General features: G+C 43.5%; 1 protein-coding gene across 6 annotated transcripts in view; it reads left to right on the top strand.

Annotated features, from left to right (window-relative positions):
* sipa1 (signal-induced proliferation-associated 1) overlaps positions 1–13,846 on the top strand; it is a 34,242-nt gene extending 20,396 nt beyond the window's left edge. For all 6 annotated transcript variants that reach the window (XM_005735494.1, XM_005735492.1, XM_005735497.1 and 3 more), the window contains exons 3-16: positions 301–425; positions 502–690; positions 2,171–2,345; positions 2,659–2,762; positions 3,697–3,854; positions 4,159–4,765; positions 4,851–5,125; positions 5,544–5,933; positions 6,980–7,106; positions 7,194–7,326; positions 8,229–8,327; positions 10,189–10,261; positions 11,414–11,492; positions 13,235–13,846. In XM_005735494.1, coding sequence (XP_005735551.1) covers positions 301–425; positions 502–690; positions 2,171–2,345; positions 2,659–2,762; positions 3,697–3,854; positions 4,159–4,765; positions 4,851–5,125; positions 5,544–5,933; positions 6,980–7,106; positions 7,194–7,326; positions 8,229–8,327; positions 10,189–10,261; positions 11,414–11,492; positions 13,235–13,378 — 2,678 coding nt within the window. In that variant the 3' untranslated portion in view covers positions 13,379–13,846. The remainder of the gene's footprint in view (positions 1–300; positions 426–501; positions 691–2,170; positions 2,346–2,658; positions 2,763–3,696; positions 3,855–4,158; positions 4,766–4,850; positions 5,126–5,543; positions 5,934–6,979; positions 7,107–7,193; positions 7,327–8,228; positions 8,328–10,188; positions 10,262–11,413; positions 11,493–13,234) is intronic.
* Positions 13,847–13,862: the final 16 nt, after the last annotated feature.

The following is a 13,862-nucleotide window of genomic DNA, read 5'->3' as shown; positions in this document are numbered from 1 at the left end:
CTTCTGCTTAGAGAGGTGGTTTAAAGTAAATATTAGTCACTTTGAGATTGTTTTTTTAATAGATGAAATAGATGAAAATTAAAATGCAAAATAGAGTTATGGTTTTGAACCTCTTTCTTTTACATTTTACATTATGTTGCCATTTTTGGTCCTCCATATAAATCCCCCTCACCTCCCCTCTGTTATAATTTTTGTACAGGTCCTTATAAGCCTTATAGGTGCTCTGATAGTTGTTTGACCCACTGTGGGTCTTCCGGTCTCGTTCCTCTCAGTATTTATTTGTCTGTCCTGCCGTCGCAGAACATCAGAATTTTTTTGGAATTGACGAACGCCTCGGGCCGGTGGCCATCAGCTTCCGTCGAGAGGAGAAAGAAGGATCCAGCGGCGCTCAGAACAACTGTAGAATCATATTTCGCACCACAGAGGTAAAAGCAGCGCGCTTCTCCTCTTCTGTGTAAAATTGATTCGACCGGATGTGTTGAGTGTGAATCCCGTCCGCAGATGAAGACTCTGCGAGGTTCCATCCTGGAGGAGTCGGTGCCCTCTGCGGCTCGACACACGACCCCCAGAGGCTTGACTCCCAAGAGGCTGTTGGAGTTCATCATGCCTGAGCTGAACCAGCACTGCCTTCGCTTGGCCTCAAACTCCCCCAAGGTGCGGGACACCCTGCTCAAACTGGATGAACAGGGGGTGAGTAACGTGACACCGGTGATACTGAAGACTGCTGCATGTGTCGGGCAGAAAACTGTAAATTGTGTCAAACGGCATCAGATAGGGTTTGTGTATTTTTCTCCACTTTATGTTAAAAGCCTACAACTGCTGTCCAAGAGGTCATTTAACCCAGTTATTACATTTGCTTCTATTCCATTAGAACTGGAGCTGTAAGCTAATTGTTTTCAAGTTGATTATGTGCTGCAGAAAGAGTAAAAAGCAAAAAGCTCTCACTTTGTTGTTTTTCTCCTGTATTGTTTGACTTGGAGCCGTTGCTTTTTCTTCTGTATTTATCGCAAATATTATTGACTGAGTAAGATTCATTCAAATTTCAATTTGTTTTTAATTAACACTTCATATTTTGTCGTGATTAAAAATTTTAACATTTGTTTGTCACGCATCCTGAGCCCAAAACATTTAGTGTCCCAATTTGTTTGAAAAACACTCAAAAGAAACAAATTATGAGATTTAAATAATGAAATCAAAAGGTACTAATAAATATAAAAATGTACCAAACATTTAATTAGTGAGATGCAAAATATTTTTTGCTGATTACCCAACATTGAAGTCGTTTTTTTAAAACCCATATTTCTTTATTTCTATTGACTTTTTTGACATTGCAGAACCTGCCAAATGCTGAAGCTCCTTCATTATCCTGTAGGTGCTCTCTAGCCCACATCTGAAGTTATATATTCAATTTAATTCAATTTTATGTTATTTTATTTACATGTTGCCAAATCACAACAACACTTGTCCCCTCACGATGCTTTATACTGTAAGGGATAAGCATCGGCGTAACTTTGTGGGGGGGTCTAAAATAAATAAATAAATCTGTGTAAATTCCACGATGACTAAACATGCAACTATTTTGCTGGTAATACCTGAAATAAATAAAGAAAATCAACAGCCTATTTATGCAAGATAATTCATAATTTTATTGGGTGGGGGGGTTATATTGGTTGGGTCTGATTATTGACACCCCCCCCCCCCCCAACCCCCCTGGATATTACGCCCCTGGGTATAAAGCTCTACACCAGTAGAGATTAAAAAAACACATTTAGACGAACCCCTATAACCAAATATTTTAGTGACAGTGGGAAGGAAAACTTCCAGTACATCAGGATAGCCATTAGCTGCGACCAGTTGGAGGTGATGGGAGGAAGAAAGGACAAAAGACGTGCTGTGGAAGAGCGAGTTTAATAAAAACTAATGATTAAAGGCAGAGTGGCGTATAGACACAAAGTGATCTGGGTGGAAAGTGTAAAACTGCAAGAAATGACCAGTTAAAAAAGTCTTGGGAGCTGTGATGAGTTTGATTATGTTTACATTCAGTAATACCCAACTCCCTTGCCTTTTCCTGTAAAGTAAAATATCAAATAAAGGCTAGAAATGAGAGTTCTCACTCTAACTCTGTATATTTTTCAGTGCTCAATAACTTTTGTGCCTCTCTATCTTCCAGCTGAATTTTCAGCGAAAGGTTGGGATAATGTACTGCCGGGCCGGGCAGAGCTCAGAGGAAGACATGTACAACAACGAGAGCTCCGGGCCGGCATTTGAGAAGTTTCTGGATCTGCTCGGGGAACGGGTGCGACTGAAGGGCTGGGAAAAATACCGAGCTCAGCTGGACAACAAGAGTGAGCTACAGACACTTCATTTACACCCACATCTATTGGCTACATCTCACCTTGTCGCAGTACGATTATCCGAAGGGCATCAGTGCACCACAGAAAGCCGAAGATAACTCCTATCTAGCCACATGTAATCTGAGTAATGCCTGCAAAATAGCATAGTCACTGCTGATTATCTCTGAGCTGTTTTCCCTTGAGTGAGCAGCGGGACACATTTCATCCCGGCTGTGACAGCCTGAGTTTAGTGCTTCCTTCAGAGACGTTGACTGATTCTGCTAAATCTCTACCTGTCTGTCTCTTTCTGTGCGTACCTGTGCAGCCGACTCAACTGGGACACATTCGCTCTACACGCGCTACCAGGACTACGAGATTATGTTTCATGTGTCCACCATGCTGCCCTACACAGCCAACAACACACAGCAGGTAACAGCAGCCACAACCTAACAGGCCCGTGACACATGGTTTCCTTTTCCTGCTCTTTGTGTATCACAACACAATTCCACAGAATTGCAGTCTTCCTTCAGCCTTTGTTCAGTATTCTTCAAAAGACCGAATGAGCCACGATTTTCATTACGTAGCTCTCTGCGTACCGTCGTGCTTTAGTAAAAGCTGCAGAAAAAGCCTCTGCGCTCCACAACAAGCATGACATAAAAATCCTGCCCCCCAGTGTTCACTCCCACCATGAAGGTATTCACTGCTGCCTCGCAGGCCGTCTTCTGTTCATCCGGCTGTCGTGTTTTAACGTGCCGTCTAGGGTTTAAGCCTGTTTGATGTCATTTGCAAAGAAACTGGACATTGCATGTTAATATAGATTAAAGATTTTACATGGCAGTGATGAGGCACTGCATTGCCTCTTTAATCTGCAGCCTCTGCAGCAGCAGCAGCGGTTTAGGCTCCGGTAGCTTTGGTGCAATAATCTACAGCCAAGCCTGCGTTTGTATCTTGGGTTTTTGTAATCTATTTTTATATATTTGTCTATGAAGAAAAGCGATTTAAATCACAACAAATTTCCCAAAGTATGAATAATGAAGTTTAGATGAAAAGACGCAGGAGTATTTACAACTTATTTAGTTTATTTATTCTAATAAACATGATTAAATGTCATTGTTTTGTTCACGTTTAATGCGTCATGTACAGAGCATTAAAACGGAAGAAATCATGAGTAAATGGGCCGATTGGTAAAACACGATTGTTGTTATGATGAACTCGCTTATTTCATTTGTAGGCCTGTCTTGAAGCATTATCTGTCTGCTCTTCCCTTAAATGTTTTTGTTTGGTAGGTAACTGTTCTCAGGTTTAATTAGCTGCAATGGCCTCTGGTTTAATTAATGTCTGTGTTTCTGTTTGGTCTCATCAGTTGCTGCGGAAGCGCCACATCGGTAACGACATTGTGACGATCGTGTTTCAGGAGCCGGGCGCTATGCCCTTTACTCCGAAGTCCATCCGCTCCCATTTCCAGCACGTCTTCATCATCGTGCAAGTTCACGAGCCCTGCACCGAGAACACCTACTACAGGTCTGACTCCATCATTCTCAGGGGTTTAACGAGAATTTGTACATTTTTCTAGCAGCTAAAATTAAAAAAGCACTTAGGAAAAGGAAATCAGGGATTTGGGTTCTTTGTGTGAGAAGTGGCAGATTTAAGTAAGCTATAAGGATTTTTAGTCGATCTAAAAAAAATTTTTTTTTAAACTGCGGGTGTTAGAGTCACATCCTGGTATTTGCGTGTGCTCTGTCAACAACACTCCAAAACAAAACAAGACATAGATTGAATGTTCTTGCTGCACCCTCTCCTCACTCCTCATTTCTCTTCCTCTCAGGGTGGCTGTGACACGCTCTAAAGACATCCCATTATTCGGGCCTCTGTTCCCCAAAGGTGCCCGATTCCCTCGCTCGGCCGCCTTTAGAGACTTCCTCCTGGCGAAGGCGGTCAACGCTGAAAATGCTGCAGAGAAGTCAGAGAAGTTCCGCTCCATGGCCACCCGCACGCGTCAGGAATACCTGAAGGACCTGGCGGAAAACTACGTGACCACCACGCCCATAGACTCCTCCACTAAGTTCCCCCTGCTCTCCCTGGGCGGAAAGCGCAAAGACAAGATGAAGGGCGCCAAAGGGGCCGAGCTGCACAGCAATGGGGCCCTTGTGTGGGCGGTGATGGTGAACAGCATAGATGAATGGGAAGCCGGAGAGCACAAGCTCCCCTGTTTGCTCGCCGTGTCGACCGAGTCGGTGGTGCTCATCGAGAGGTACTCGCGCAAGGTGGTGTTCAACTGCTCCTGTCGCGATGTCATTGGCTGGAAGGCGGTGACAGAGCCCAAAGACGGGGGGCCCTGCTTAGATATCTTCTACGAGCGCGGGGAGTCGGTGTCGATCAGCATGATGGAGAACCAGGCAGAAGACATACGAGAGGTGGTGCAGAGGCTTGAGGTGGGTGACTGTGAACCAAATCGAAATTTCTGCGTGACTATTTTACGTCTTTTTCATTCCTTCACCCGAATCTGCTCTTCTGCAGCTGGTTACACGGGGCTGCGAGGCGCTGGAGGTCACACCCCTGCGCGACGGAGTGGGGCAGCCCGGCTTCCTGATGAACGAGGAGGGCTTTGTGACGGAGCTGCAGCGGTTTTGCTACGCTGAGAGCGGAGGCCTGCAGCTGTGGGCTCGCGTGGTGAGGCTCTGCGGGCACTCGCTGGTTCACCTGAGCCTCGACGAGAGGACCAGGCTGCTCCGCACCGCCCACAAGATCCACATCACCGTCATCCCACCGGACGAGAACGGCAAGCCTCGCAGGTGGGGACGAGAAGGGAGTCGTGGGTATTGAACAGGGCTTGTGGGACAGGTCAGATCGGAACAACACAAGAGCTACTCGCCTCTCACTCTTTAGTGGGTTACAGCCTGCAGTCAGTGTCACACCAGCTGACTAGAAGCAAGTCAATCCCTTTAATGATCTTTAATCACACTGTCACATGCTGCACTGCTGCTACCACCACCTTTCCATTCAGATCAGAGGCAGGACAGAAGCAGCTGTGGAGGGGACTGTTTAGATAAATGTAACCGATGCTCAAAATTCTTCTTTCGTTACAACAAAGCGCAAAGTCTCACAAAGACGTCAACGATATTTTTCCTCCCATCTCATCTTAGTTTCAGCTTAGTTAGCTTTTTTAAATTAATTTGTGTGTGTGATGTTTTTTTCCTCCATGTTCTGCAGGAGTTTCTCTGAGCTGTATCTGAAAGCCATCAAGGATGCAGAGTGCAAGCCCGGTGAGAATCAGTCAGGAGAGGCCTGGGTGCTGGACGAAAGGGAGGAAGAGGAGGAGGCAAAAAAAGAGGATGATGATGTGAAGACGGGCGGGGTCGAGGAGCCGGACACAAAGGAGGCGCAGGTGGAGACCGACGAAGGCGAAGAGCAGCTCTGCGATAAAGTGGAGAGCGAGCGCAATCCGTACTCGCTCCTCACAATGCCCAGCTTACCTTTGTTACGAGCCACATCTCTGCAGGACCAGCCGGCCAATCAGGGCCAGGAGGGCAGCGCTTCGCAGCTCCCGCGCAGCTACTCTCTGGAAAAACAGCTGTCCTACAGCGACACTTGCGACGCGGGGTGAGTGCGACTAAAACTTATAGAGGTGTTCTTTGAAGTGTTACGGCGGCGTCACGAAGAAACACAAGAAATGAAAATCAAGGAAAAAAAGAGAAGCTCGGTTTTATAGAGGCTATTTAAATGCATCTGCTGATGATGCAAAATCTCCGTCACTTCGTTTTTATGTCACTTTTCTGGTTCAGAAGTTGAGGCACGGACTGATTTTATCTTCAGGGAATTTAGCGCCTCCACTTTTAAATGTTTGGCATTGTATACTCACTTTGATGTTCCTGTTCAAATTGCTTTTTTAACTTTATTTTCTCTCAAGTAGAAAGTGTAGTGTAGTAAACTGACACTAGGATATAATACTCAAAAAAATGAACGCAAATCGGATCTTGATGAATGAAAAGGATGTAACAGCAGTCAGCAGAAATCAATATCGTGCTTCAAAATTCAAATTGTTCAAGAGCTCCCTTCAATTTCGAGCGATATGTTTTAGTCTTCATTTATGTTTCACTTCTACTTGACTACATTTCAGAGGAAAACACTGTATTTCAGTCCCAGTGTCAGCTGGGATAAACAAGTCATGAATGATAGCCATGAAGCTTGCTTTCAATTCAGAGGTTACTTACATAATGATCTGCACTGTGCACTCATTCCTCATTTTCTTGAGTATCAAAGGCCCCTCCGCATCTGTCTCGGGTAAATCCCTTTAACCACACTGGTCAGCTTGAGGAAAACGCTGTGCATAAAGGAAATATTCATGAGGATAATATTAAATTCTGCTGCTCGCTAAATCGAATTTGACTTCTTTTTATCGTCACACAAAGTAGTACTGAGAAATTAGACTGGACGGCATCACATGATATATTTGACAGATAATTCTGCGAGTGCGCCACAGTAAATGTGAATCAGGCTCAAATCTGAGCCATCCTGGAGATTACTTCTCTGGTTTCTGTTTTGACCTTTAGATTGGTTTAAAAAAATAAAGCCTGAACATCCAATTTTCATTGGGTTTTTTGGGGTTATTTTTTCAACACCCTCTTTCCCTCCGCCCCGGTGTGCAGGCACGTGTATGACAACGTGGGGTTGAAGGTTGAACACCACATCTATGAGAACATCGGGGAGCTGAGGGATGCCACACCTGATCTGATCCTGGAAGTCAAACCGAAGGTTCCCCTCGGCGACGAGCAGGTGAAAAAACAGCGCGCCGCAGCACCTCTCCGTCTCCTTTCTGACACCGTTGTCTCTCCTTCATCTCAAACTCTGTCTTGTCTTCAGTTCATGGGGGCCGAGTTTGGCGATGACAAAGCCTCGGCGAGTGACTCCTCTCTCTCGTCTTTGCGGCTGTCAAGTGTGGACCGAGCTGAAAGAAATTCCCGAGCCCTGAGTCTTCATAACTCCATCACCAAGAGTAAGTGCTTGCTTATTTAGAGTCTCATTGTATGTGCATAACAAAATCTAAAAGGGAAAATCTCATTCAGACAGAACAGTAGACACAGCCGCAGCTTAAATGAAGCCGAAATACAACAATTACACATGTTTGCGAATCATCTCTGCCTGATTTAACCTCAAATTCCTTTTTCCAGATTTCCTCTGCCTTAAAATCCTCTCTTCATTATCCTCCCTTTAGTCCCCACTACATCCCCTTTGTTCCTCCTCTTTCATCCACGCTGCCCCCTATTCCGCTAATCTAATATCATCCCTGCTCCGCTGCCACCCCCTGCCAAGGCTGGGATAAAAGGGGGACAGATGGGTAGTGGGAGGGGTGGAGTTTTAGGCAGCCCCAATTCAAGGAACCCCTCTTACACCATCTGCTCTGCCTCCACTGAGACTATGAGACTCATCATTTAACTGCTGTAAGAGCACACTTGCTCATCCTCTCATCATCAGAGTCTTCTGATATTTTTTTTTCAGGGGGATGCAGGGTTCTCTCATTGAAATTTAGCTTCTTAATATGTCTTAAACCAGTACTTTTCACTACCTTCAATGTCATTAAAACTCTTATATTCACAAAAACTCACGAAAACTATTAAAATATTAAAGCTCCCTGTCTTGCACCGTAACTCTCGTGTACTATGTTTTGATCGCGTGCTCCTATAAATTTCATCTTAGTTGGTCTGACATGGCCAAGCCGGCACATCAGCTCATCTGTGCTCTAAAATCTGACCAGCAGTAACACAGCAGCACCCCCAGGTGGGGACTCTTTGCTATTGCAGAACCAGAAGGAATCAGCTGCTTCACACATCCCAGTCCTCTTGCGCTGTTACCTATAATCTGAGGCATGTTTAGTGAACTTTTTCCTCTGTGTTACAGTTCTCTCGGAGACAACAGATTCGACTGAGGAGGAGTGGCAGTCGATTTCTGACCTGGCCACAGCCTGCCGCAACATCCTGGAGGCTTTGTCACGAGAGGGTGAGGAACTGTTTATATATACTTGATAAATGTGGATTAGACTGTAAATAATGCATCAAGCTCCTAAAATGTTCTGCACAATCACAGGAAAATAGACTCGCTTTACTGTAAGTAAATAACTGTAACATTGCCTTAATTAGCTACCCATTATGCGCTATAACTAAAAGCATCCTGGATGAATGCCACTTGGCCTGCACCTCCACCCCATCAAACACCTTTGGGACCACTTAGAAAGACTAAACTTTAAGCCCAGCCGAACTTCGACATCTGGCCTCGCTAATACTGCATAGAAACAAATCTCTGCAGCCAGAATTAAGATGCTGGAAACTCTTTTTAGAAGAGCAAGGGCTCCTGTAAGAAACAGATCCGGAATAGATGTTTAAATGAGTGATCTAGTTGTTTGTCCTTTGGCCACATAGCATAAGGGTTCCCAGATTGACTGCTCAGGTGCACTGTTATTGCACCACCTTAACAAATAGAATAAAAAATAACTGGCAGTAAACAGTATTGCAAATGCTACCTGTCTGCCGGACATGTCAACAGCCCTCAGCCTGCGGGCATCATTTGTTGGGAACAGTTAGCTAATGCGAGCATGGTGCCAAGCAAGCAATGCATCAAATGAGCAGTCACAACAGTTTTCGTGTGTAGCATGTCAGAAATGTTGGTGTGTTCTTTGGTGTGTTTGGGCACAAAAAGTTGCATGTTGTATAAAAGTGTTGTAAAAAGGGGGGCATGCAGTCGTCTGAAAAACTAAGAACATCCCTGATTCTGTAGCTTGTAGATCCACGATTAGCAGCAATAACTTGAAGTAATTGGTTACTGTGTGACATTATTTGTCTCACATATTATTGTGGAGGATTTTTGCCCACTCTTCTTTACATGTTGCTTCAGTTCATTGAGGTTTGCGGGCATTTCTTTATGCACAGCATTAATAGGTTCCCACCACAGCTTTCAGTCAGGTTGAGGTCTGGACTTATTGCAACACCCCGAGTTTTTCCATTTTCAGCCATTTTTTTGCAGATGTGCTGCTGTGCTTAGGATCATTGTCCTGCTGCAAAATACAAGCTTTAGCTGTGGACAGATGGCCTCACATTTGACTCTAGAAATGTTCACGGTCGACTTGATGAGTGAAAAGTCCTGTGGCTGCAAAACAAGCTCAAAGCATCACCCCAATTGACCAGTGAGCCTATCTGAGATTTATTTAGCATTAGTCAAGCAGTTAGCTAACACTTTTCTGAAAACCAACATGAGTAACCTTAATTTGGCTAACAGCAAACCTAAATTGATAGTTGTTATTAATACTGTTATTAATAACTGTACGAATTAATTTAGAATGCTTGAGGAAGAAGAAGAAGAAAAAGAAGAAGAAGAAGAAGAAGAAGGCTTGAAATGTTTACCATTTATTCCAGACGAGAGTTTTATATAAAAACAAAGGTGTTTGGGGTTTTTTTCCACATTACAAAGAAATGACATCACAACAACGTGATTGGTCGGTTGCAATCTTAACATTATTATGATTAGCACCTACACCAACTTTAACATTTAAGCTGCTAACTGAATGTGAAGGTGCAGGTGTAGGTGCAGCAAACTACCAAAACTTCTGCTTTTATAGACGTGATCACACCTGCTGATGGACAATTAACCAAGTGCAACTGATTAGCAGGATCTGACTCCTACTTACCCTCTTAATTCTTATAAACGCAGTGAGAGCGTACTTAGCTTGTGACAGGAGTGCATAGAGTCAAAACATCTTTATTGACTTCATCAACTTTCACATCTCTGTCTCATCACATTTTATTTAATTTACTGTATATATCACTTATGATCATTATAATAATGTGAATAATGTTCCTTATCGCAGACCGTAAAGCCGGAGACCCTTCCCAAGCAGGCGCTGATCAAACTGACGGCAAGCCAAAAGAATCAAAGGAGAGGTGGGTTGCTATAAAGTGCGTCTAAGCCGAAGCAGTTCAACATCTTTGTAGTTAGCGCCTTTGTCTGAATTACTCCCTTTTCTCAATTCAGTTAGAACGGCACCTCTATTCTCACTCAGTTATTTAGACTACATCCAGCTGTTTGAGTCAACGTGATGGCTTCTCGCCGCCATAAAGAGAAGCCCCTTGCTGACTCGGTGATGCAGTTCTGTGTGTGACTCACTGCTGTGGCTTTTTTTCTTTAAAACTGTAGCTCCATTTTTACTTGTCTTCAGTGGCCTTGTTCGCCTCCTCCATGCTGAGACTGAACAAACAAAGTCCTGCAGATCTGCCGGAGACAAAACAAAGACAGAAACAAATGTCAACAGTAGATAAGCAAAAACAAAGTTGTGAATATTTCTTTGATAAATCAAGTTCACATCAAAAACACAACAATAAAATCTTCAAGTTATGCACACATTATAGTTAACAATTGGAGTGACGCTGACAGCAGTTAGAGCGCATTTTCCCACCTTTGTGTTATTAAACACGCAAATTTATAAATATATGGGGGAGGGTTTCCAGTTGTCAGATCGTATTTGGTGATCGTCATGAAAACCAAATGAAGTTTCTTTAAAGATCAAACACGCTACACTGCAATTTCTGCCCTTTTCTGTCGTTTAAACCTATCGCACTTTAAATTCACTGCTGGGAGGCCGCTTTCGCTTCGCTCCGTGGGGTGTACTTATTATGTACAGCCGCAGTCAGACGAAATGCATCGTGGGATGACTGCGCTCGCTCAGAGCGGCTCTGCTCGTCGGATGTAGCAATTACTGTAAATTGATGTGTGAGTATTACAAGTTTCATTAAAAGGCAGGAGGGACAAAGCGTCGAGCTCCGAGGCTGTCAGAGTGACAGATGGCGTCTCGAGCAATCAAGCAAATTGAAAAGTTCACACATTTGGTTCGAGAGGAAAGGAAAACTTTTCCACTGCAGGCTTTTGTTGATTTGATGGCTGGGATGCTGAAACACCCTGACGCTTTGTGTTATATTCATGCATTTATTTTTTCAAGATATTATTTATTTATTTGTTCGGATTAGAAAGGGGGAAATCATGAAGTCATCGTCATGTGATCGCTTTTGACAAAGTGTCACTGCCGCTCTCTGTTGCAGTGACTCTCCAGGCCACCTGGAGGAGAAGGTGTCGCAGCTGGAGGCCATGCTGAAGAAGCTGCAGGATGACCTGCAAAAGGTGCTTTGACTTCCATGAATGTTTTTCTCTCTGTGGGTAACATTTTTCAGGGATCCTCAGCTCAAGCAGAAAAATCAGCAGGTAGAAGAAACTATCACTTAAATCGCTAAGCTTCTGTCACTGCGGAGAGATGATTTCCATTTGCCAGTGCAGCCTTTTGTTTACTCATGTCGAATCACAGCTATACAGATGCATTAAATACACACGAAAAACAAACAAACAAAAAAAAAAACACTATAAAAATTCATTTATTTATTTATAATTTCGTGTACAGAAATTATTATCAGATTTCTTTTGAAATTCCAGTATTATACATTTTTACATGTATTTATGACAACTCCTTCAGTGCTTTGATAATGTGATGATGTGCTCTGTTTGTTGGTTTGTTTTGTTTTTATTTTCATGTCGATACCTCTGAATGCTGTGTAGCCATTTTCACACATGAACTCCAGACGATGTTGATGAGTCACATCAGGACTTTTGTGTGCAGCTCCCCTTTTTTGTCGTATTTAACTCACGTCAGAAGTGTTCTTACTAGCGGAAATGCTCGAAGCGGTGCAGAAAGGGGTGCTTCCTGAGTAGAGCGAGCGGGAGGCCCGACTTGTGGCACGCACTCGCTGTGAACTGAGCTACCTGCACGATTCTCATCACTCGTTCTTGTGCACTTTATACCGCTCGAGCACGCAACCCCGTCGGGTGATTTATAGAAAAGATCGGCGGTGCAGAGCATGTGTGAAAACGGCATGTGTCAGGAACTCAAAGGCCACTTTACGCAACGTTTCCGGAGCCTTTAACCACATCTGATGGCTACTACAGACAAGTGGGCATTGTGTTGCGATTTTTTTTATTTTTAATTATTATTATTTTTGCCAAACACTGTATATGTCCTGTACTGTATATGTACAAAGCAAACATATGGCAGTTTTTTTCTATTTCAAGTCCTTGTTTAGGACTGCAACTATACCTATTTTCAGCATTGAGAGATCTAATGGATATTTTTCTAATCATTCACCTCCGAATTTCCAATGCTGTAATAACAAGACAAACAAACAAACTAAAAACAGAACATTTGGTGCTGAAACAATTAGTTGATTGAGAGAAACTGAATGCTTCTTAGTGCCGTAGCCTCTCAGATATGAGGATTTGCTGCTTTTCTCTGTTTTACTTTAAAACCAAGCAATATTAAAAAACATTAAGTTGGACTTTTGCAAGCTTGATGTGATTGTTTTCCATAGTTTCTGGCATGTGATCGATCGGTGAAAGTGTTCAATGAAAAATAATCATCAGACTTTTCAATCACGAAAATAACCCCTAGTTGCAGCCCTACACCCCACTGTAAGACGCCCTTAAAGCACTGATTTTAATAAATGATATGCAACAGTGAAAAGTCAGCAAATGTTTGGTTGTGTTTACCTGATAAATGTCTAAAACAGCAACAACAACAGCAAAAAAATCTTTTCTTTCAAACAAGTGATTGACTAATTGTTTCTGCGCTGTTTCGGGATGCGACTTTATTCTTGCTCACACCACATTGTGTTGTTTTTATCTCATCACTCTGTGTGTTTATTTGTACCATAGACTGTATATAAAGACCGCATACAGAGACTGTTATATACAGTCTATGACTTGTACCCACAAGTTGCTTAAAGCCACCGGTGCACCTGCCGCTCTCCTCCCATTCCTGCCACAGCCATCTGAGCAACAGCTTTTTTTTTGTTCTGTTGTGTGCCGATGTCTTACAGGAGAAGGAGGACAAGGCGGTGCTGCAGGCTGAGGTGCAGAGCCTCAGGCAGAACAACCAGCGGCTGCAGGAGGAGTCACAGAGCACGGTGGCCCGTCTCATCAAAGTCACCGAGCTGCTGTGCAACGTCAACAAGCCTTGTTAGCTTCACCGCCGCACGTGCGTGCACGCACGGAAATCAGCAGAGTGATGCAAATCGTACAGTGCGGGTTTTTTTACGCTCGACACATTTACTTTGTTCTGACATATTTTGAAAACACACACACATACCTATCCTCTTTAATCTCACAGTCTCTTGTCCTGAATCCTGGACTTGCCTGCTGGTGAGGGAGTATGCAAATCAATTTTTAGGGGGAAAAAAAGACATTTATCACCCAGTGATGACCTTTGCAGACTGACCGACACAGGCTGCTGTGTTGATGTGCTATGCCAGAGTGCTTCTAGTAGTGTGTGTGTGTGTGTATGTATGATTCGGTGTGTGTGGATGTGTGTGCGTCTATATATTGCTTCAAATACTTGACGAGCTGGGCTTAATAGCACTTGCTTTAAAAGACTGAGAGACACTGAATAGCATGTTTGGTGGTGTTTTAGCCAAAATGACCAAAAGTGTATATATATATATATATATA

Source organism: Pundamilia nyererei, unplaced genomic scaffold, assembly GCF_000239375.1.
Source record: "Pundamilia nyererei isolate P.nyererei 1_Seehausen unplaced genomic scaffold, PunNye1.0 scaffold00064, whole genome shotgun sequence".
In the NCBI taxonomy this organism is placed as follows: Eukaryota; Metazoa; Chordata; class Actinopteri; order Cichliformes; family Cichlidae; genus Pundamilia; species Pundamilia nyererei.
This window is presented reverse-complemented; position numbering and strand designations above follow the sequence as displayed.